Source organism: Heteronotia binoei, chromosome 10, assembly GCF_032191835.1.
Source record: "Heteronotia binoei isolate CCM8104 ecotype False Entrance Well chromosome 10, APGP_CSIRO_Hbin_v1, whole genome shotgun sequence".
Taxonomy (NCBI): Eukaryota; Metazoa; Chordata; class Lepidosauria; order Squamata; family Gekkonidae; genus Heteronotia; species Heteronotia binoei.
The window spans coordinates 98,456,276-98,481,471 of record NC_083232.1 but is presented as its reverse complement, the minus strand read 5'-3'; the positions used below and the strand labels follow the sequence as shown (position 1 = coordinate 98,481,471).

The following is a 25,196-nucleotide window of genomic DNA, read 5'->3' as shown; positions in this document are numbered from 1 at the left end:
CCTTTTTGGGATAAGTACAGAAAAGCTTGTATGAACATATAACTGGAAATTAATGCACTAATTGCAGTACAATTCTCTGCTACCTTTCATAGCAATTTCCCAGTGTTTTAGCCAAAGAAAAGTATGAAAAATAGCTGTCGAAAGATTTTCTTGAAACCAAGCAAGCTTGGTTATAGCTTGAGTCAGGGTTCCAGTAGTAGCAGCTGAAGGAAGGGCCTACTAAATGTTTCAGCATATTTTGAGGTAGAGCAGCTGCCAGGGCCCAGCGTGGGTGATACACAGTGCTGTAATTCCTGATGGCAATGGCAACAGCACTCCCAACTGCATACAATGGCCAGTGCTGTTGAGGAAGGGGTGTGTAGGTGGTGCAGACAATTGAACATAAACATTAGGAGTGCTTGCAAGCTGGAGAAGAACACACAAACAGATAGGTGCATGCAGGTGTGGGTGTGGAAAGAAAGGACCGCCCACTTTCCACCCCCATTTTGTCTCAGCATGAGTTTCAAAGAGATTTTTCTGAAGATGAAGTTACTTCAGAAGAGGCAGGTTTGGGGGAGTGCCCTGGAAGTGACATCACAGGAAAAGGTGGAGTTTTGGTTCAGTGTGCCCCGAGAGTGACATCACTTGACCCTTGACACCACAGGAAATGACATGATTCCTGTCTTCCAGCTCCACCCCCAAAGTCTCTTGGCTTCATCTCCAAATTTTAGTGAGCCACGAAGGAGAAGTGTAAAAATAACGCGGCCACAGGAAAGAAAAGTTTGGGAAACCCTGCTAAAGAGACACAGGGACCACCAGAGATGGAGTTACCCGAACCCAGAAATACTTCCTGACGATGGAAAACAATCCACTTCAAACAACAGTTTTCAATTCTGGCATGCTGGCCAGTGACGCATCCATGTTTGCTGCTGCTATTGCTTTAATCCTGGATATCACGCCAAGCCATAAAGAGCTATCCTGGGGAGGGGAAGATACGACGGTGGGAATAGACAGAAATATAATGGAAGGAGACAGAGACAAAGCGGTGCTCGGCCACCTTCCAGTCTACTTCCCATCCCAATGGTGGCGGGTAGTGGGTCTAAGAAGAATTGCTCGCCTCTGTCATTGGTGTTATGTAACGCCAGGTCCATAAATAATAAGACCGCGACCCTTAGGGAGTTTCTGCTACAGCAGAACATGGACCTGGCTTGCGTGACCGAGACCTGGGTGAGGGACGGGGAGACAGTAGCTCTCTCCCAGATGTCCCCCCCGGGATACTCGGTCTTCCACCAATCACGGAGTAGCGGGCGGGGGGGAGGCGTAGCATTACTCATACGGGAGGATTACTCCTTTCGGGCTCTCCCGGGCCCAAGGATTGATGGGATTGAATGCGCCGGTCTGGCGTGGGATGTTGGAGAGGGGTTGGCAATTTGGCTGGTGTACCGTCCGCCTAACGCACCGGCCAATGCCTTACCATCACTATTGGAGGCAGTGGCGGGCTGGGCGTTGGAGTACCCGAGGCTTATGGTCCTGGGTGACTTCAACGTCCATGCCGACGACACGGCCTCCACTCAGGCGATGGACCTAGTGTCGTCCATGGCAACACTGGGACTCTCTCAACTTGTCACGACTCCCACGCATCAGGCCGGGCACACATTAGACCTGATCTTTGCGTCCGGGATTTTGGTGAACGATATCGCCGTAGAAGCGGTACCATGGTCGGATCACCTAGCCCTTAAGGCCCGTATGGGGATGCTACCCCAACCCTGTATGGGCGGAGAGCCTATTTTGGCTCGCCCTCGGGGCCTGATGGACCCGGAACGGTTCCAAACGGCCCTGAGGGATCCTTGGCCCACTGGCAATTCCCTCGATGACCTGGTGGAGATCTGGCAGGACCAGCTATCCAGGGCTATCGACGAAATTGCACCCCGGCGTCCTCTACGCCCTCGCACGAAGCTGGCTCCATGGTACACCCTGGGGTTGCGCCGGCTGAAACAAGGGCTTAGACGACTAGAGAGGCAGTGGAGGCATACTCGGGACGAAGCAACGAGAACATCCTATAGAACGTTTATGAAGTCTTATGAGATGGCAGTCAAGGCTGCAAAGAAAGAATACTTTGCTACCAAGATTGCATCTGCAAACTCGCGCCCAGCACAATTATTTAGAATAATTGGGGATCTTATAACGTTGCCTCAAGGCAAACCAAATGTTAGAGAATTGGAAATAGGCTGTGAGGCATTTGCGAGATATTTTGCAGATAAAATCTCGTTGCTCCGCCAAGACCTGCCTACCACCTTGGATACAGTGAGTGAAATTGAGGCTCCGTGCCTGTCTTCAGGTTTAGTGCTGGACCACTTCGACCCGCTCAGCCTGGAGGAAGTCGACAGAATCCTCTCCGCTGCTCGCCCGACAACATGCGATCTGGACCCCTGCCCCTCTTGGCTGATTAAATCCTGCCAGGGGGAGCTTAGATGTCCTTTACGGGACATCATAAATAGGTCCCTCTCAGAGGGGCAATTTCCAACACCCCTAAAAGAGGCCTTGGTCCGCCCTCTCTTGAAAAAAGCTACAGCAGACCCGGCCGAATTGGCGAACTATCGACCGGTGTCTAATTTACCGTTTTTAGGTAAAATTATTGAGAGGGCTGTGGCGCAGCAGCTTCAGAGGTTTCTGGATGACGCTTCTGTCCTGGACCCATGTCAGTCAGGCTTCCGGCCGGGCCATGGGACGGAGACGGTGCTGGTCGCCTTAGTGGATGACCTCCAACGGCAACTGGATCGAGGCGGCGTTGCAGTGCTGATGCTGTTAGATCTGTCGGCTGCATTTGATACAGTCGACCATCGGCTACTGACGCGCCGCCTCGCCGACATTGGGGTTGAGGGGTCGGCCCTGCAATGGCTTTCCTCCTTTCTCCTAGGTCGGGGACAGAGGGTGGCTATTGGGGGAGAACGATCCCGGAGGCGCACACTGGATTGTGGGGTGCCTCAGGGAGCAGTTCTCTCCCCGATGTTGTTCAACATCTATATGCGCCCCCTCGCCCAGATTGCCCGGCGGTTTGGGCTGGGTTGCCATCAATATGCAGACGACACCCAGCTCTATCTGCTAATGGACGGCTGGCCCAACTCCGCACCAGGGAATCTCGACCGGGCTTTACAGGCTGTCGCGACATGGCTCAGGCTGAGCGGGCTGAAGCTGAACCCAGCGAAGACAGAGGTCCTGTGCGTGGGCCGCGGCGCCCTGGGAAGGGAAATAGCTCTCCCGGCCTTCGACGGTGCGCTATTGAAAGCAGCGCGCCAGGTAAAGAGCCTAGGTGTTTTACTGGAGCCTTCACTATCAATGGAGGCCCAGATAGCAGCCACTGCCAAGTCAGCATTCTTCCATCTGAAGCGGGCAAGGCAGTTGGCCCCTTTCCTCGAGCGCCGGGACCTCGCAACGGTGATCCACGCAACGGTCACCTCAAGACTAGACTACTGTAATGCCCTCTACTTGGGGCTACCTCTGTGCCGGACTCGGAAGCTGCAGCTAGTGCAGAACGCGGCGGCCAGGCTGTTGTTGGGACTTCCAAAACGGGAGCATATACAGCCGGGGCTACGTGAACTGCACTGGCTGCCAATTATATACCGAGTCCAGTACAAAGTGTTGGTCGTTACCTTTAAAGCCTTATATGGCCGAGGACCCACCTACCTGAGGGACCGTCTTTCCCCATACGAACCCCAGAGAGCACTGAGGTCAGTCGGGAAAAATCTGATGACCATCCCCGGGCCGAAGGAGATTAAACATCAGAGCACCAGAGTACGGGCATTCTCGAGTGCGGCTCCTACTCTGTGGAACCGACTCCCCGAGGAGGTGCGGGCCCTGCGGAACCTTGAGCAGTTCCGCAGGGCCTGCAAGACCGTCCTTTTTAAACTGGCACATCCGGACTGTTAGGAAGATCAAGAATTAAGGAGCCGCCAATGCGGTCTGAAGATTCACACCGCAGAATAATTATATCATTGAACTGGTTTTTAATGTTAGTAGTTTTATTGTTGATGTTTTATATTGTGGGATTTAAATGTTTTTATAATATCACTGTATGTTTTGTAATATGCTGTTAGCCGCCCTGAGCCCGCTAAGGTGGGGAGGGCGGGATAGAAATAAAATTTATTATTATTATATTATTATTATCCTTAACCATGGCACAACATGTGAATGGAGTTGATACAGTTATTGTTTGGGATCTGACCTGAAAATTTATGCAGCTTTCGCCAATCCCTACCCTTACGTCAGCTCTAGAGAAACACGAAAAGCAAGCTGAGGTTAACAAAATTTATTCCAGTGTAAACTTTCCCAAGATGGAACTCAATTCATCAGATGCATCTGACAGAAGCAAGCTATGACTCACGAGAAAAAAACACTTCTGCTGGAATAAATTCTGCTAATCTTTTAAGGTGCCACTGGCTTTTCCATTTTATTTTGTCACAATAAATTAATGTGGCTACTCCTCTGGAATTATAAACAGGAATAAATGTATGCTTCCACGATAACCCCACTACCAAACTTTATTCCTAAATACAAAAACCAACAGCAGAACAAATATCATCTCTTATTTTTGTTAATTTGCTGAGATCTTCATGAAATTGATTGGGAATGGAACGTTACTTGCATGGGAATGGAACGCCAGCCGCCCTGAGCCTGCCTCGGCGGGGAGGGCGGGATATAAATAAAAATTATTATTATTATTATTATTATTATTACTACTACTACTACTTGCACATAAACAGTCCAAACCATTGCTTGGACTCTGATACAAACATGACAGGAATACAAAGATGGTCTCACTTGACTAACCTCTAGTCCCAAGTACTGATGGGACTTTCACACAGTTATATATTAAATACAAGCCATGGTGATAACCAAGCTAAGGACAAAATCTCTTCTCCATCCCCGGACCAAGGGAGGCCAGACTGACCTCTACAAGGACCAGGGCTTTTTCGGTGGAATACCCTTCAAGAGGCTATACAGGCCCTGCCGGATCTTTCTCAATTCTGCAGGGCCTGTAAAAGAGAATCATTTCAACTGGCCTATGAAATCTGAGTGGGAGAGGGCTGCCACCCTAATAACTGAGTAACTACCAGCCATGAGTAATTGGGCAACATCTCACCGACCACCGATGGATAGAATAACTTTAAGAAATGAATATGAATAAAATCTGCCTGCTGGAGAAGGTTGTGAACTGCCTGTTTAGCTGAATGACACCATAATGTTATACTTTAATGATTTTAGTATTATTTCAAATGATCTCAGCATTGTAATGTTTTGGTTGATTATTAGCCGCCCTAAGTCCGCTTGCGGAGAAGGACTGGATATAAATCCAAAGTAAGTAAGTAAGTAGGTAGGTAGGTAGGTAGGTAGGTAGGTAGGCAAGTACGTACATAAATATATTGTGAAGTCAATGATTCAGTCAAGTTCTGAAACAGAGCAACGTGTAAGGCTCCACAAACCTATTCACCACATTTGCCACAATGAGATTCCCTCATCTCTCCACAAGAGTGGGTATAAACTCCTGTTGCTGGAACCCCTGAAGTATCAACTCTCCCTGCTTGTTTAGGATGTACACTTTATGCATAAATATGAAGTTGCCTTATATCGAATCAGACCCGAGGTCCATCAAGGTCTGTACAGTCTACCCAAGACTAGCAAAGGCTATCTGGGGTTCAGGCAGCGGTCCCTCACATAACCTACAACCTGAGCCTCTTAGCTGGAGATGCCGGGGCTTAAACCTGGGACCTGCTGCATTCCAAGCTGATGCTCTACCACTGAGCCATGGCCCCCTCCCCCAATTAGTGTGGCAACTGCAGCCACAGTAGCTGTTAAGCAAGTCAGCGCTCCACAGTGAGGTCACAGGGGACAACACAGGGAAGTCCATGCCTCCAGGCCAGCTTGGAGCCTGGAAGGGGGGAGAGGCTCGTCTCCTGTCATGCCAAGCTATGGACATGACCCAAGAGCCTGCAGAGCTCCCCTTGAAGTCAAAGCCAAGATGTCCACTTGGGAAAGGGGCTGGTGGCAGGGAGAATGGATTTGGGCTTGTTGCCTGACAAAAGTCTGCAATCCCCTGAGGAAACAGGAGAGTAGAAGGACAACGGAAAGTGAGGGTGGTACCCCTGAAGGTGGGACTGTGCAGCTGCTGCTCACAGGACCAGCTCCCCAGATTACTGTTTCCTTACAAATTCATTTTAGATCATTCCTCTGTGTTCATCAACCCTATACAAGCTGGGTCAACTCCACACTTTGGTGGTCAGTTTGTAGGTTTCCAGTCCTAGTATATTTTCTCATGACCATCACATCTAGCTTAGCATTTTGCTACTCTCGACATTTTCTCCCCCGACATGCTCTACTTGCGTATCTGCTCATACCTAAACTCCAACTCCACAATCTTTTTTGAACTTGCTTGCCTCTTACCCCAAAGCGCCCCGTTTTCCCAGTGTCTGTATTTCCCAACGACACTGCTTTTTGCCAACACTACACTATCTACACCACACTGCTTTCGCCAACAGTGTGATGTGTCTTTTGCTATTTCTCCAAATTTTCTCATCACCACCTTTAAGGGCGGCATAATTTGAGCTTTGATAAACACCACTAATAAACAGATATGTGCACTTTGTTCTTGTAGCACCTATGGTTAAATCAGATGTATCCTCAACTTCTGAATGCAACCGCTGCTCATGCAAATAACGAGAGGTAGAAAAATAATTTCAGTTTGAAGCTTTATGAGATTCATAACTGCTTAAAAATCTACCTGCACTACATAAAAACATAAGAGAAGCCATGCCGGATCAGCCCATCAAGTCCAACACTCTGTGTCACACAGTGGCAAAAACCCCCCAAAACCCAGGTGCCGTGAGGAGGTTCCATTGGCACTAGCATTCTCAGGGAAACATTTCCGGAAAGTTTGGGTCCTGCATGGTAGAGAATTCAGGAAATAAGAACAGAAACAAGATAGATAGATTTCGGTGGGCAGCCGTTGTGGTCTGAAGTGGCAGAACAACGTTTGAGTCCAGTGGCACCTGTAAGACCAGTTTTATTCTGTTAAACTGTTGTTGTTTTCTGCACGCAAAAACATATCTCCAGAATAAAACTTTGTTAGTCTTAAAGGTGCCGCTGGATTCCAACTTTGTCCAGAAGCAAAAAGAAAGTGGCAAACCACAGTTCAATACATAAACACCAACTTGTTTCAATATTGAAAGCTAGCTTGGGAACAAAGGTTTTCTGTCTCCACTGCAAGACATACAGGAGGACACTATGGGTGTGTTCACACGACACAAAAAAAATGTTTTGCAAGAGGACTTTTGCTATTTTTATACAGTTGGAAAATCCATTATTTAGTGTAGTGTAAACCAGACCCCATTTTGGGCAGGAGCTCACAGGAGCAGAGCTCCAGAACCTCTAAATTTTATTGTGCTCTTTCGTATCCCCCTAAAAAGTACTCGTTTCTGGGCTCCATTGTTCAAACCCGCTAGGATAATTTTGCTGAACTCTAAGATTTGACAAACTTTCTAATCTTTCCCCCCCAACAAAAAATGGGGAAATAATCAAAACATGTAAAGCAGACAAGATGGAAACCTTCCTCATGCCACTGTGGCCACAGAGGAGAAAGTAATTTAAAAAGTAGGATGGGAGTAAAGTTTTACTATGACAATTATAATTCCAGAAGCATCTGAAGGCAGATGCTGAGCTGATATAATTTAGTACACCTTCCAGTGATGTCAGAGGTGCGTGGCAGATGCAACTGAGTTATGCAAATGTGCTGTGCTAATGAGCTAGCTCCAGCACCTCTTTTTCTGTGAAATGACCCTTGGTGTAAACATACCCTATACTTCCCATTCTATCATCCAGCCTTCATAACTAAAGCATTTCTATCTCTGCAAGACAAGCTTAGATTGGTCTAAATGTGCTACTATTGCCAATCCAAGTGTTTTTTGCACAAGAGAACCTGAAGACAGATCATGAGTGCAGTACAATTGCAACATGCCGTTTTAAAAGTTAAGGGAATAAAAGAGCCAGCGGCTGGAGTCAGAAAGATGCGTATTTAAATCAGCTAGCACCCATGACATTGTGAGCATGAAATATTTACACGTTTGAAGCCAGACTCCAGGCTTACCTGGAAAACAAGACTCAGCACATACATCGTATGGGGAAAAACCTTGTTTGTCAAGGCGCTAATTATTCTTTCCAGACACCACAATTACTGTGATATGAAAACGGCATACTTACCATCACCTGGGACATATCCATGAATTGAAGGCCAAAGTAATCCGTTTCAACGAGATCCAAGTGATACACAATCTGGTCAAACAAATCTTGCCCTTTTGCATGTTTCTGTAAGGAAGATATAGAGAGTTTTTTAAACAGAAGGAATATAGTTGTGTGTACATATATGATGCAAACAAGCCACACAGCACAGATGTTAAAAGAGGGAGCGCACACCTGCACATTTCCTAACACCCACGCAATTATGTGGATGCACTGAATTAGGCCAATGTCTCTCCAGTCCTGTCTGACAGTAGATGGCACGTGCACACATCAGGGGACACAACACACAACTCATCAACTAATAAAACCTCCCACATTAGCTATAAAGCGGGAGCATTGCAAAAGTGTCTGGGAATCTGTGTGCTCTTCACTAATGGAAGATTTCACAGTTTTTAATTGCTCAAAACGCAAAGGGGAGGGAAAATAAATCTTCTATTGTTGTAAAGGACCGAGGAGTAATTTCGATGCACACAATAGCAAACTTTCCATGAAAATTCAGAATTGTTTGCAGTCCCGTTGGCACTTTCCAAGCACCACCAACATGCCAGCCTGTACACCATTCAAGATAGCCTCATGTTACCATAATACGGAGATATGCTGGCACAGGGCTCTGCTGGCACCACACTGGTGAGAATCATGGCAGCACCACTGTAGGCACCAGAAATGGGCAAGACCAGGAGTATCCTGGGGGAGGAGTGAGGCATAACCAGTATCCTAAACTCCTTCAGCCAATGCCCTGCCCTCCACACTAGCACATTATGCCTATAAAACACACCGGTTATCTATCAGTGTAAATGCTCTGTTGAATTCAAACACAAAGGAAAAGCAATGCCCACTTCCCATCCCAACTATGCAGCCCCGGCACAGGTGGCAACACTCCTCATCCACATGGCATGGAGGCTCTCTCTGCCCTCATGTCTTGCACACACAGAACACCCATGGGGAGAGGGACGGTGGGGATAAGAACTCCAGAGAAACGGTACTTTGCACCATGAGCTGAGGATGAGAACAAACATTGGTCCTGCATACTGCAGAATGCTGCTTTGTTCAGAAACCTTACAGGGCACCCACCTCAGGACAGACAAATGTTCACTTGGATTGACCATTCACAAGGCTCTACCTTCTGCTGTCTACTCAGACTGGCAGCAGCTCTCCAGGGTCTCAGACAGAGGTCTTTCCCATCACTTTCTGTGCAATTCAATGCACAGGTTATAGAATCATAGAGTTGGAAGGGACCTCCACGGTCATCTAGTCCAACCCCTGCACAACGCAGGAAACTCACGAATACCTCCCCCTAAATTCACAGGATCTTCATTGCCGTCAGATGGCTATCTAGCCTGTTTAAATACCTCCAAGGAAGGAGAGCCCACCATCTCCTTGCTGGGAGAATGACAACTGACCACTTCAACACGTTAAAAAATAATCCCCACAGAACTCCAGTGCCTGCAAGTGCACAAGGGGGAGTCTGCCAGGATTCCAGCTTTTGGAGGCTTTCTTTTGCCAGCTTCCGAGCACACAGTCCTGCAGCTCCTTATCAGGGGTTTTCCGAAATGCCAGCTGCCGCTGCTGCCCACTCTTGGCATGTGCGGCTGCCGAGCTGGCTGGGGCGAGTTTCAGAGCACAGAGAAAAGAAATCTATCATTTCCCCAAAGGCACAGATTCATTCTTAAGGAACACACCGCATTAGCAGATACTTAAAGGGTATTGATTGTTTTACAAATGCTGCCTTGTCTTGAATTCTCTCTATGCCCCCAGGGCTGGAAGAGGAGGCCAGAGACCAACCTGCGGGATACTGTAAGTCTGCGTGCCAGAGGATCTGGGAGGGAAATTCTCTCACTCAGGTACACGCGGCTGTTGGCCCCGCCCTCTCATGGATTAGATGCTCAGCCTCTTTGGCCCCTGTTTGCCTTCTGTTCCACCTTATAGTAGAGGACCTCTTTTTTTCTCTCTCTTACCTGGGCTTGGAGCTGCAGCAAGTTAACCTTTCTGAAGTCAATCTGTTCGCAATAAGTTAAATATGTACCTACATGAAAATGCCATCTAAGACATGCTGCTATTTTAGTAAGTAAAATGTATTTCTCTCGTTCCCATTAGAGTCAGATCGTCTTTGAAATTTGTTTGAGCACCATTTCCTCTTAACTAGGATCTCAGGAAGAGCCCCGTGGCGCAGAGTGGTAAAGCTGCAGTACTGCAGTCAGAGCCCTCTGCTCACAACCTGAATTTGATCCCGGCGGAAGCTGGTTCAGGTAGCCGGCCCAAGGTTGACTCAGCCTTCCATCCTTCCGGGGTCAGTAAAATGAGTACCCAGCTTGCTGGGGGGGGAAGCATGGATGTCTGGGGAAGGCAATGGCAAACCACCCTGTAAAAAGTCTACCATGAAAACGTTGTGAAAGCAACGTCACCCCAGAGTCGGACACGACTGGTGCTTGCACAGGGGACTACCTTTATCTTTAGGACCTCAGGAGCATAGTCAGAGGGACAAAGAAAACCCCGCCTTCCCACCTGCACCATCTTCCCAAGCCAAAGCAGCCACGGGGAACTCTGCTTGGCCCAATGCAGAGATTTGTGAGCCCTGACTGCAGGATGAGGAATCCCACAGCAGAGCAAATAACACCCCTGGGGGCTGTTTCAGCTCTCAAAAATGGCAGAGGAGGAAAGGCCGAAGCCCCTCTTCTCCCAGCTTCTGACCTGAATTGGACTTTGGCCCAAGGCCCTTAAATCATTAAGACCACCCCTGTCCTCTGCTCCGTGGAAGAAGTACTTCTGTTTTCCCCACACCCCTCCATGCTTGTGCCACAGAGCCGTAGGCTTCCCTCAGACCATTATCAGAAAAGCCTCAAACATGTGAGCGCTTTCCTGTCAATTTAAGTGAACTCCTGCAGTCCACCACTACAGACAGCACTACTGGAGCACCGCCACTGAGCCTGACATGTCACTTCAGAGAGACGAGCATCTGGAAGCATCAAAGGACCCACAAAAAGGCTTTCAAACGTGCCTGATGTAGAGTGCCTGGGAGCTGTGCCAAGAACACAAGGCCTGCATGCTTGGCTGACCTGGGATCAGTCGCTTTCATCAACCTCTCTTGCCTTGTCAAGTGGGTCAAAGTCCTTGACTCTTCTAGCATCTGTGACAGTATCATGAACCGCCTTAAAACCGCTGCATCCCCCAAGCCACCTCGCGAGCTCTTTAGGCTTGTCAGAGACTGAAAGATGCTGCTTTCCATAAAGCCAATGTTTTGCCCTCGATGCAATATAATCATTTAATGCAGATATTAAACAGAGATGCACCTCTCCTGTTTTGCAAATGCACTTTGCCCTGTAAGACAGCTTGCTTACATACAGAACTTAGTTTCTCAGCCAATCAGTGGTAAGTGAAAGCGGTTCTACTTGCAGCTCATGTCAAAGAGCGCTAGTAGCAGGTGTCAGTTGCTATTTAAGTCTCATCTACTAAGAATGCTTGGCAGAGGCATGTGCCGTCACATTTCCTGACATTCTAAAAGATATCTATTCTGTCTTCCTTATGGTACACAAAACTACATCCTAGCTGAGAGAGTATCACTCGAGATACAGTCTTAGCTGTTTTTCCGGGCGAACATCTTTTAGAAGGTGGTGTTTTTTTATCACTCCGGGCTTTGAGCAAAACATTCCCAAAGAAAAGATGCTTGCCTGAAAACATATAGCTGGGAAGCAACATAATGCACCGATTTCATCTTTTGTTCTCCAGATTGACAGGTAAGTATGTTTCTCAAAAGCGCTTTTGAAAACTTTCACAGTTAGTGTTTTCAAGCAGCAGTATTCCCAAAGCCAAAAAGAAATCTCTCCCCTGAACACCAAATAAAATATTAATACAGTCTCAGTTTACACACAAAGGAAGTTGGGATATAAAGCATTTCTGCAACATGGCATTTGTGATATTACACATGGAGGGTCAGTACATGACCCTATCTTGGCACACACTTTTGATAGTGGTACAAAACATGTGTAACAGATGAGTCATATAAACGCTCTACTCACACATATATCACACTGACAACCATGAATTACAAATTATTATGAAACTTGGAACAAATACCTCCCCAGGACTGAACAGGGATATTGGCTTTTTTATCTCATTACAGATGCTAAACCCACTCTACTTCAAGAACAGAATGGAGAGGGGAACTGCTGAATTACAAACTATTACGAAACTTGGAACGAACACCTCCCCAGGACTGAACAGAGATGTGGTTTTGTTTTTTTATCTCATTGCATATGCTAAACCCACTTTCACCAAGTAGGGCGATATATCCACAGTATTCCAATGTATTTCTCTTTTAGGATAGTGTATCAGAATAATGCTTTTATACTGACATACTCAGACTAGGGATATTGGCTGTTTATCTCATTACATATATTAAACCCATCTTCTTCTATATTTTAATGTATTTTTTCCTAATGGCAAACTAGGAGGATGTATATATTTATGTTACATGTTAAAAGGTAAATTAGTTGGACAGGAAAAATTTCTGGGGAAGAAATGCCTTCTTTTTGACGCAGGGTTATTAGCAATAGCATAATTAACAGGCACTCTCACATTCTGACATGTTACTGTTTCATGGTTTTCCACCCTAATTCAACCCACATCAAAGGTTTTCTGAATTTGTTAATTTTACTATTCTGCGATTGGTTTTTAACTTTGTACCACTTGGCATTCCAAACCCCACCAGCCATATGTGGTTCTGCTTACTGTACCTCATTCCTCGTCTGAAGAAGTGTGCATGCACACAGGAAAGCTTACGTTCTGAATAAAACTAAGTTGGTCTTAAAGGTGCAATTGACTCCTATTTTGTTCTACTACTTCAGACCAACACGGTTTCCTATTTGGATCTAACCAAAAATACAGCAAACGTTGATACAGCAATTCCAGAAAACATACCAAATCCGACAATGACAAAAAATATTTAGCCATATATCTTCGTATCTTCGTGTGGGAACAAAACTCAATAGACATTTAATAGGCACACCCTAGAGGACTGCTTACAGTTGATGCCTGAGCTTTTGGAAAAGGAACTTCACGTTTATACCTGATTGTTACTTCATGTAGCTGAGGCCTGAGATCATGTTAAGAGATTAGGTATGTATTATGTCAGGATGTTTATCTTTGGCAATTATATATTATGTCAACAGGCAAGTAGAGTATCTCATGACTTTGAAGAAAATTCTTACTGAAACGGGTCCAAGTGGCTCCACTTCTAAAGTCCCCAGATATTTATTGAATTGGATCTGACAACCAATTGAATTGGTTGCCAGATCCAATTCAATAAATATCTGGGGACTTTAGGAGTGGAGCCATGAGACTTTAGGGGCGGAGTCAGGAGCAAGGGTGTGACAAGCACAATTGACCTCCAAAGGGAGTTCTGGCCATCACATGTAAAGGGACTGCACACCTTTTAAATGCCTTCCCTCCATTATCTGAGATTATCTTGTAGAAGCTTTCCAGGCTGCGACACAGATATAACTTACCTGCCTACCATCTTCTTCTCACTTTGACCCTGAGAGAACTCCAGTTCTCTGGGTTATACCTCTGAGGATGCCAGTCACAGTTGCTGGCGAAACATCAGGTCTCACAATGCCAAGACTGTGGCCATATCAGCCCGGAAAATCTACAACAACCAGGGGTGGAATTCTAGCAGGAGCTCCTTTGCATATTAGGCCACACATCCCTGATGTAGCCAATCCTCCAAGAGCTTACACAAAAGAGAATTGGCTATATCAGAGGTGTGTGGCCTAATATAAAAAGGAACTCCTGCTAGAATTCCACCCCTGACAACAACTAATGAACTCCGGCCATGAAAGCCTTTGACAACATAAAGCAGAACAGTTTTTTCATGGCTTTTTTTGTAGCAGGAACTCCTTTGCATATAAGGCCACTCCCCCCTGATGTAGCCAATCCTCCAAGAGGTTAAAAAGGCACTGTAATAAGAGCCCTGTAAGCTCTTGGAGGATTGGCTACATAAGAGGGGTATAGCCTAACATGCAAATGAATTCCTGCTACAAAAAAAAGCCCTAGTTTTAATCCACTGGCACCTTTGAGACCAATAAAGTTTAATTCTGGGTAGAAGCTTTTGCGTGCATGCACTCTAACTTTCTTCTATTGCCTCAGACCCACACACTGCCTGGCTGGATCTTTTTTTCTCCTGTAAAATTGCATCTTTCTTTCAAAAATAGATATCCCATGGGTTTTTTAAATCTTCAATATAACTGTAGATGTTTTCCAAACAGAACTCTCATACCTTTTGCATGGTAGATCCCCCTACCCACACACACACACATTTGTGCTGCTGCGTTTTTTGTAGGTTGTTTTGAGGGACTGCCTTTTTCCTTTATCTTTTTATGAGAATCTTGCCACTGATGCAGCATTATAGTCAGCCATGTCAGCAAATAACAGTATCCACAGAGAGAGAGAGATGCAGGGATTCGCCCAACGCAAAACACTGCAGCCTAGCCACCTACTACGCTTTCCCCCACTGCAATTGTTCAGACTGCCTTGATGTTGTTTCCGGGGATTTGGCGCTGGAGCAAAGGGAATCCCCCACTGCTGGCATGCCGGGAATGGCTGCCTTTCACGCTGCTCCCCTGCCAAATTTCCAAATGGCTTTTCGAACTCACGGAAGCTTAGAAGCACAGTCTGAGGTTTCTAGGGATGAATGTATCTGTAGGCTTGATGGCAGCACAAGCCATCCTCGAAGAAATGCCAACACTTCCAGCCAGAACTCCACATGGATGCTGCACACAAATGGTGCGGGGCTCACCATCACTCCCCATACTGGAACCCTTTTGGCCGCCCCAACCATTCTCCAAAATCAGTACTTCTGGTGGCTTCTCCTCTCAACAACCCTGCAAGGTGGCTTAGGCCCTGCCGGGCCCAAAGACATCCAGCAAGCTTCCATGGCAGAAGGGATTTGACTCTGGGAGACCCGGACCCTAGTCAGACACTCTGGACACTGTAGAACTCTGGCCATCCGTTTCTGAACTACATCCTGATCCACAGACTCATTTAGCACCACCTGTTTCTGCAGCATTCAGGTTCTTATTGCTGCCATTCCTCTTGGGAACTGTGTGGGCTTGCCTACCGCTCAACCTCAATTCCTACTTAACCTCCTAGAATTACTGGCCAGTTTTCCAATGCAGCCAAACAACAGCCACCACATTGTTAGGGTTACTGTTAGAAGAACAGACTGACAATTTCTCTTGCTCCAAGTCTACAAAAACCACAGAACAAGTTAGATAATTAGGTTCATATCAGTCTCCTTCCTGCCTGGTTCTGCTTTCACTCACCCTTTCTAACCAACAGAGTGTAACTCAGGGAACTTCCTTCCTCTTTGTTCTCTTCCTCTTCCTTCTTCCCTGCATGCACAGGAGGAACAGCATGGTGTCTCTCCTCCTGAACTGAACTAAACAAATGGCCTACTACAATCCAAAGCCATTCAGTTAGCTAGAATAGTTTAGACACTCTTTCTCTCCACTACAGTTATACAGTATGTCACAGAAGTGAGTGCACCCCCTCACATTTTGTAAATATTTAAATATATCTTTTCATGTGACAACACTGAAGAAATGACACTTGGCTACAATGTAAAGCAGTGAGTCTACAGCTTGTATAAGAGTGTAAATGTGCTGTCCTCTCAAAATTATGCAACACACAGCCATTAATGTCTAAACTGCTGGCAACAAAAGTGAGTACACCCCAAAGTGATAATGTCCAAATGGGGCCCAAGTAGCCATTTTCCCTCCCTGGTGTCATGTGACTCATTAATGGTACACGGTATCAGGTGTGAAGGGGGAGCAGGTTATCGCTCTCACTCCCTCATACTGGTCCATGGAAGTTCCACACGGCATCTCATGGCGATGATTCTGAGGATCTGAAAAAATGAATTGTTGCTCTACACAAAGATGGCCTAGGCTATAAGAAGACCGCCAAGACCCTGAAACTGAGCTGCAGCACGGTGGCCGACCATACAGTGGTTTAACAGGACACGTTCCACTCAGAAGAGGCCTCGCCATGGTCGACTAAAGAAGTTGAGTGCCCGTGCTCAGCGTCATATCCAGAGGCTGGCTTTGGGAAATAGACATATGAGTGCTGCCAGCATTGCTACAGAGGATGAAGGGGTGGGGGGGTCAGCCTGTCAGTGCTCAGACCATACGCCGCACGCTGCATCAAATTGGTCTGCAGGGCTGTCGTCCCAGAAGGAAGCCTCTTCTAAAGATGATGCACAAGAAAGCCCGTAAATGGTTTGCTACAGACAAGCAGACTAAGGACATGGATTTCTGGAACCATGTCCTGTGCTCTGATGAGACCAAGGTAAACTTATTTGGTTCAGATGGTGCCAAGCATGTGTGGCGGCAACCAGGTGAGGAGTACAAGGACAAGTGTGTCTTGTCTAGAGTCAAGCACGGTGGTGGGAATGTCATGGTCTGGGGCTGCATGAGTGCTGCTGGCACTGGGGAGCTACAGTCCATTGAGGGAACATGAATGCCAACATGTACTGTGACATACTGAAGCAGAGCATGATCCCCTCCCTTCGGAGACTGGGCCACAGGGCAGTATTCCAACATGATTACGACCCCAAACACACCTCCAAAACGACCACTGCCTTGCTAAAGAAGCTGAGGGTAAAGGTGATGGACTGGCCAAGCACGTCTCCAGACATAAACCCTATTGAGCATCTGTGGGGCATCCTGAAATGGAAAGTGGAGGTGCGCAAGGTCTCTAACATCCACCAGCTACGTGACGTCATCATGGAGGAGAGGAAGAGGACTCCAGTGGCAACCTGTGAAGCTCTGGTGAACTCTATGCCCAAAGGAGTTAAGGCAGTGCTGGAAAATAATGGTGGCCACACAAAATATTGACACTTTGGGCCCCATTTGGACATTATTGCTTACGGGTGTACTCACTTTTGTTGCCAGCAGTTAGACACTAATGACTGCGTGTTGCGTAATTTTCAGGGGGCAGCACATTTACATTCTTACACAAGCTGTAGACTCACTATTTACAACATATTTACAAAAATATTTACAAAATGTGAGGGGGTGTATTCACTTCCATGACATACTGTATGTTATGTTTCGTTTAATAAATCCACCAGTATTGGTTTCTTAACTTAAAGCAAGACTCTCTGTACAGTTTGTGAAAGAGTGTGGTAACCATTAGACTAGGCCATGCTGTTGCACTAAAGCTCAAAAGGAACACTCTGCTAAGAGAAGGAGAAGGAGAAGGAGAAGGAGAAGGAGAAGGAGAAGGAGAAGGAGAAGGAGAAGGAGAAGGAGAAGGAGAAGGAGAAGGAGAAGGAGAAGGAGAAGGAGAAGGAGAAGGAGAAGGAGAAGGAGAAGGAGAAGGAGAAGGAGAAGAAGAAGAAGAAGAAGAAGAAGAAGAAGAAGAAGAAGAAGAAGAAGAAGAAGAAGAAGAAGAAGAAGAAGAAGAAGAAGAAGAAGAAGAAGAAGAAGAAGAAGAAGAAGAAGAAGAAGATGATGATGATGATGATGATGATGATGATGATGATGATGATATTGGATTTATATCCCGCCCTCCACTCCAAAGAGTCTCAGAGCAGCTCACAATCTCCTTTACCTTCCTCCCCCACAACAGACACCCTGTGAGGTAGATGAAGATATTGGATTTATATCCTGCCCTCCACTCCAAAGAGTCTCAGAGCGGCTCACAATCTCCTTTCCCTTCCTCCCCCACAACAGACACCCTGTGAGGTAGATGAAGATATTGGATTTATATCCCGCCCTCCACTCCGAAGAGTCTCAGAGCGGCTCACAATTTCCTTCCCCTTCCTCCCCCACAACAGACACCCTGTGAGGTAGATGAAGATATTGGATTTATATCCTGCCCTCCACTCCAAAGAGTCTCAGAGCGGCTCACAATCTCCTTTCCCTTCCTCCCCCACAACAGACACCCTGTGAGGTAGATGAAGATATTGGATTTATATCCCGCCCTCCACTCCGGAGAGTCTCAGAGCGGCTCACAATCTCCTTTCCCTTCCTCCCCCACAACAGACACCCTGTGAGGTAGATGAAGATATTGGATTTATATCCCGCCCTCCACTCCGGAGAGTCTCAGAGCGGCTCACAATCTCCTTTCCCTTCCTCCCCCGCAACAGACACCCTGTGAGGTAGATGAAGATATTGGATTTATATCCCGCCCTCCACTCCGGAGAGTCTCAGAGCGGCTCACAATCTCCTTTCCCTTCCTCCCCCACAACAGACACCCTGTGAGGTAGATGAAGATATTGGATTTATATCCCACCCTCCGCTCCGAAGAGTCTCAGAGCGGCTCACAATCTCCTTTCCCTTCCTCCCCCACAACAGACATCCTGTGAGGTGGGTGGGGCTGGAGGGGCTCTCACAGCAGCTGCCCTTTCAAGGACAACTCTGCCAGAGCTATGGCTGACCCAAGGACATGCCAGCAGGTGCAAGTGGAGGAGTAGGGAATCAAACCCGGTTCTCCCAGATAAGAGTCCGCACACTTAACCACTACACCAAACTGGCTCAGTTGCCTGACTAGTCCAGCCATCCTAAACCAGACGCAGCAGATACAGTGCTGGACAGGGATGCTAGAGACTAATGTCCAAGTTCCTCCTGTCCCCCATGAAGTTCACTGGATGGCTGCGGGACAGTCACTCTCCCTCAAGCTTAACCTACATCACAGAGATTTTTGTGAAGAGACAAGGAAGCCACATGAGTCACCCTGAGCAAATAAGAGGAGAATAATAATGTAGTTGCAAAATTAAAATCACACCTGATACACCATCTAAGAAAACCAAGAACACAAAATTACCATACCAGAGATGGTATGGTATGGTAAAATTTCCAGAAATGCTGAATCTACAGGGAGAAGAAAACATATTTTTGGTGGGAGAGGAACACAGAAAGTTGGGGAGGAAGAATTAAAACGTATATGACGCTTTCCTATGAAACAAACTTCTCTGACTGCTTTAACATTAAATACATGCCTTCATTTTCTATAAGAAAAAATTAAATATACCTCATATTGGAGAAAAAAGTTACAAACTGCTTCTCTCAATGCTTCCAAAGTACATATATATATGGGGTAAAAAATAATTCTGCTGTAAACTACAAGAAATGTAAAAAAAAAAAAGAAACATAATAGCGGACACAATAATATCCAGTGCTTGGGTATTAGAAGAAGAAGAAGAAGAAGAAGAAGATATTGGATTTATATCCCGCCCTCCACTCCGAAGAGTCTCAGAGCGGCTCACAATTTCCTTCCCCTTCCTCCCCCACAACAGACACCCTGTGAGGTAGATGAAGATATTGGATTTATATCCTGCCCTCCACTCCAAAGAGTCTCAGAGCGGCTCACAATCTCCTTTCCCTTCCTCCCCCACAACAGACACCCTGTGAGGTAGATGAAGATATTGGATTTATATCCCGCCCTCCACTCCGGAGAGTCTCAGAGCGGCTCACAATCTCCTTTCCCTTCCTCCCCCACAACAGACACCCTGTGAGGTAGATGAAGATATTGGATTTATATCCCGCCCTCCACTCCGGAGAGTCTCAGAGCGGCTCACAATCTCCTTTCCCTTCCTCCCCCGCAACAGACACCCTGTGAGGTAGATGAAGATATTGGATTTATATCCCGCCCTCCACTCCGGAGAGTCTCAGAGCGGCTCACAATCTCCTTTCCCTTCCTCCCCCACAACAGACACCCTGTGAGGTAGATGAAGATATTGGATTTATATCCCACCCTCCGCTCCGAAGAGTCTCAGAGCGGCTCACAATCTCCTTTCCCTTCCTCCCCCACAACAGACATCCTGTGAGGTGGGTGGGGCTGGAGGGGCTCTCACAGCAGCTGCCCTTTCAAGGACAACTCTGCCAGAGCTATGGCTGACCCAAGGACATGCCAGCAGGTGCAAGTGGAGGAGTAGGGAATCAAACCCGGTTCTCCCAGATAAGAGTCCGCACACTTAACCACTACACCAAACTGGCTCAGTTGCCTGACTAGTCCAGCCATCCTAAACCAGACGCAGCAGATACAGTGCTGGACAGGGATGCTAGAGACTAATGTCCAAGTTCCTCCTGTCCCCCATGAAGTTCACTGGATGGCTGCGGGACAGTCACTCTCCCTCAAGCTTAACCTACATCACAGAGATTTTTGTGAAGAGACAAGGAAGCCACATGAGTCACCCTGAGCAAATAAGAGGAGAATAATAATGTAGTTGCAAAATTAAAATCACACCTGATACACCATCTAAGAAAACCAAGAACACAAAATTACCATACCAGAGATGGTATGGTATGGTAAAATTTCCAGAAATGCTGAATCTACAGGGAGAAGAAAACATATTTTTGGTGGGAGAGGAACACAGAAAGTTGGGGAGGAAGAATTAAAACGTATATGACGCTTTCCTATGAAACAAACTTCTCTGACTGCTTTAACATTAAATACATGCCTTCATTTTCTATAAGAAAAAATTAAATATACCTCATATTGGAGAAAAAAGTTACAAACTGCTTCTCTCAATGCTTCCAAAGTACATATATATATGGGGTAAAAAATAATTCTGCTGTAAACTACAAGAAATGTAAAAAAAAAAAAGAAACATAATAGCGGACACAATAATATCCAGTGCTTGGGTATTAGAAGAAGAAGAAGAAGAAGAAGAAGAAGAAGATATTGGATTTATATCCCGCCCTCCACTCCAAAGAGTCTCAGAGCGGCTCACAATCTCCTTGACCTTCCTCCCCCACAACAGACACCCTGTGAGGTAGATGAAGATATTGGATTTATATCCCGCCCTCCACTCCGGAGAGTCTCAGAGCGGCTCACAATCTCCTTTATCTTCCTCCTCCACAACAGACACCCTATGAGGTGGGTGGGCTGGAGAGGGCTCTCACAGCAGCTGCCCTTTCAAGGACAACCTCTGTGATAACTATGGCTGACCTTATTAAATGTTACCTGTTCTAAGCCTGGTCTGTGGGGAGGAGTGGGTTATAAATTTTAATAACTACATTCAATAAATAAATAAACAAAATGAATTTTATGATTTACATTTTAAAAATATTCTTTAATATCAGATGTCTGTCTAGCTTATACACAAAAATTATCATTATCTAACATTAAAAAAAAATACTCATTTTGAATAAAACTTTGACTTTCATTTCACTCATTCTAAAATGTTCTCCAAAATCTCCCTTGGAAAAACTGGGGGGAAAGTCGTCAAGATTTTCTATGCTATGTATTTTGAGAGTAAAAAACCTTGTCAGAAGAAGAGGAGGAAGAGACTGGATTGACACCCTGCCTTTCACTTGGAATCTCAGAGCAGTTTACAATCTCCTTTCCCTTCCCCTCCCCACAACAGACAACCTAGGTGGGGCTGAGAGAGCCTTGAGAAGACTGTGACTGACCCAAAGTCACTCAGCAGCTGCATGTGAAGGAGTGGGGAATCAAACCTGGCTCTCCCAGGTAAGAAGCATTTTGCTCATTCTAAAGAAGAACACACTTCATCGGATTTCCCCCCTCGAGTGTTCCTCAAAATTGCCTCTTTTTTCTTGTTGGAAAAATTTGGGAGGAGTCCTTTGGGGGTGGGGGGGAGGACAAACACATTTTCTCCAAACTTTAAGTTTCTTTCCAGGCCTTAACTCCACATACCACAAAAGCACATCCAGTGAGTGAAAACTACTGATCATATTGCGCAAGGTAGAGAAAGCATACTATTTATTTACCCCCCACCCTGCTTATCTTTGTGCATATGTGTGTGTGTTGGGGGGGGGGGTATTTAACAACAGTCAGATAACCTTTCACTTGACTTGTTGAAGACTGCGACTTGCTATGCTGTGCAACTCAACAGTCAGACCACAGAGGGGGAAACTGCCCATTACTCTGAAGGAAAGAAAAATCACCTCAGGAATCTCTGGCTCTTGCATGCCCCCCCCCCCCCCCCCTCAGAGGTCTACAGGACTTGCACACAAGATCTTTCCCCACCCTCCCTCCAATCTGTCCCTGCAAAACAATGGGCATTTTCTATACATTCAGAATAAGCATGATAACAGTCTTTCCAAATCAAAGTTTCCCTCCAGAACAGGCAGGGAACGGCCTCAAAATATCTGAAGCCTTTTGATAAGAAGATTCTCTACTCCCCCGCCCCGAACCAAGGCTGCAGGAGAGTCACTCCATGGACAGACTCTTCAGCCTCTTGGCTGATCCTTTAGACCTGTTTGAACTTGATTTTCAAATGCATATTATTCACTAATTTGATTTATTTTGTGGATACCTTGCTTATTTCCCCCTGGGTGGAGCCCAAACCAGCTTCTGTCGTCATCTCCTCTATTTTACCCTCACAACAACCGTATGAGGTAGGTCAGGCTTAGAGCGTGTGACTGGCCCAAGGTCACCCAACCAACTTCCATGGAAGAGCAGGGATTTGAATCCAGGTCTTCCAGATCCTAGGCACACTTAGCTCCACGCCACGCTGGCTTCTTAAGTAGCACTTCTGTGCAAATATTAGGATCTTGGTGATCAGAGGGAAATTCAAAGACGTCACAGTTCCTGCAGGACATCAGAAGCCCCCCTCCCCCCCCATTACAGCAGAATGTCCTTCCAAAGCTGCCTTTGGATTGGCATGGCTAGGTTGATTCTGGTGGGCAGCCATGTTGGTCTGAAGCAAAAGAACAAAGTTGGGTCCAGCAGCACCTTTAAGACCAAGTTTAATTTGGGATATATGCTTTCGAATTAAACTGTTGCTCTTAAAGGTGCTACTGGATTCAAACTGTGTTCTATGCCTCGGTTGTAAGCCACAAGGCCGCATTTCTTTTTTTTTGGGGGGGGGGGGGGTGAGGGGCGGGGATTGAATGCTCTAGTGTAGAAAACAAAAAAAATTGCTTCCAAGATATTTGGGAGGATGAGATAACCTTAAAAGCTTCTCTTTCCCAAGCATCTTCACCCTCGTAGACCCCTGCCATCTATTCTGTAGATGGCAAGGGTCCATAGGCTGGAAAACTGGGCTAAAACCAATAAAATGAATTTTAACAGGGATAGATGTAAAGTTCTGCGCTTAGGTAGGAAAAATGCAATGCATGGTTATAGGATGGTGGCTGGGGATCTCCCACTATTACAGCTGCTCTCCAGGCCACACAGATCAGCTCACCTGGAGAAAAAGCTGCTATGGAAGGTAGACTCTATGGTATTACATCCCACTTTCACTCTCCAGGTATGATTATGGATGCACACACTCACAAGGCTGCCTTCATCAGTCAGGGGGCGCAAGTAGGTCGCCTTGCCTAGGGCACCAAAAAGCCCGGCACTGGCCCTGCAGCCAGCCAATGAGAAAGCTCCTATGTTGTCCAGTCGGCCAGGTAAGAACCTCCTCCTACATCTGTAGAGGTGAGGGGAGGTGGCAACCAGAGGCAGGGCTTGTCCAGCAGTGGTGCCTCACCTGTGGAATGCCGCATATGCAGTCTCTAAATAAACAGCTACTCGGAACAAAAGAAACCTTGCAGCAGCTGCAGTGAGGGCTCTTCCACCACCACCTGCTTAATCCTGAGAACCAGGCCGTCATAAATGAGCTGCAATTATGAAAAAGGATATTGAACGTACATTTTTGAAGGAGAACAAAAGAGTCAACTAAGTCAACCGAAACAGTATGCTTCAAAATAGTCTTTAGGAACAGGTCAGACATCACAGAACATCAAGTTCAAAAGGGGAATGCATCACACAAACATCTTGCTTCAGGACAGCACATTCTAGATTTTCCACAAAACTGTAAATGTATAATTAGCGGCAATAATGCCATTAAGACCCATAACCTTTAAGAAGCTCAATTGGGGCATTACACAAACCACTGAAAGGGCACACGGAGAGCTCACGTACTCTGCAGCCTTACAAGACTCCAGAGCATGAATGTACGCACTCTTCCAAAACTCAGTACCATGCTGCCTATCTCAAATGGGTTCCCATGGCAGCTTGCAAAAACAAATGCCAAGGAGAAGATACCGGCAGTCTTCCACAGTAGTTATTAACTGGACATCCTGCAATGCAAGAAGTCTTCTTCTCCCAGTGGAGAATGCCTCCTAGACGGAACAGGGTCTGTAGGATTTATCCAAGTGCTCTGAACATTCAAAGCACTTTGCAGATAATATTCTTAGAGAGCTGGTTTGGTGTAGTGGTTAAGTGCGCAGACTCTTATCTGGAAGAACCGGGTTTGATTCCCCACTCCTCCACTTGCAGCTTCTGTGAGAGCTCTCTCAGTTCCATCCACCTCACAGCGTGTCTGTTGTGGGGGGAGGGGAGGTAAAGGAGATTGTGACCGCTCTGAGACGCTGAGATTCAGGGTGTAGGGCGGGATATAATCGCTAATCGTCGCTAATCTGCAGAATATTTGAGCTATTTGCTATGTATGAATGTCTTAAACTATTTTGAAGCTTGTAGAAGCCTCGTGTGAAACTGGGCAATAAGTGCATCCCTGTTGCGGTCACATGCCTTGCTGTTATTCTTCTCTACACCGGCTACTGCTGAAAGAAGCTTTGGAGCGCTGGACTCTGTTTTCACAGCCTGCCTTACCACACCTCGAACTTACCACTTTAAAAAATAAGAACACTGGTTGTAAATGGAAGGATGTTGGATTCGGGTGTGATATGCATTGCACTTTTGCATAAGTTTTCTATGTTATATTTATAAATCTACGAATTTTGTTATTTGAGGCTGGTTTATCGTGGGTGCCTTAGTGCTTCTTACCCACTTCCTTTTTTCCACATTACTCTTTTGGTTGCTGTAACCTCCAGGTGGGAGCTGGAGAGCTCCTGGAATTACAGCTGGCCTCCAAATGGCAGAGATCAGCTCCCCTGGAGAAAATGGCAGCTCTGGAGGGTGGACTGTGTGGCATTATACGCCTCTGAGGTCCCTCCCCTCCCCATGCGTCACCCCCC

The 25,196-nt window shown here is 46.4% G+C and overlaps 1 protein-coding gene across 1 annotated transcript in view; it reads right to left on the bottom strand.

The window, feature by feature from the left end:
• The window catches only part of EPB41L4B (erythrocyte membrane protein band 4.1 like 4B), a 122,208-nt gene that overhangs the window by 54,784 nt on the left and 42,228 nt on the right, over positions 1-25,196 (bottom strand). Inside the window, exon 2 of the mRNA XM_060247827.1 lies at positions 8,230-8,334. Within this exon, the coding sequence (XP_060103810.1) occupies positions 8,230-8,334 (105 nt within the window). The remainder of the gene's footprint in view (positions 1-8,229; positions 8,335-25,196) is intronic.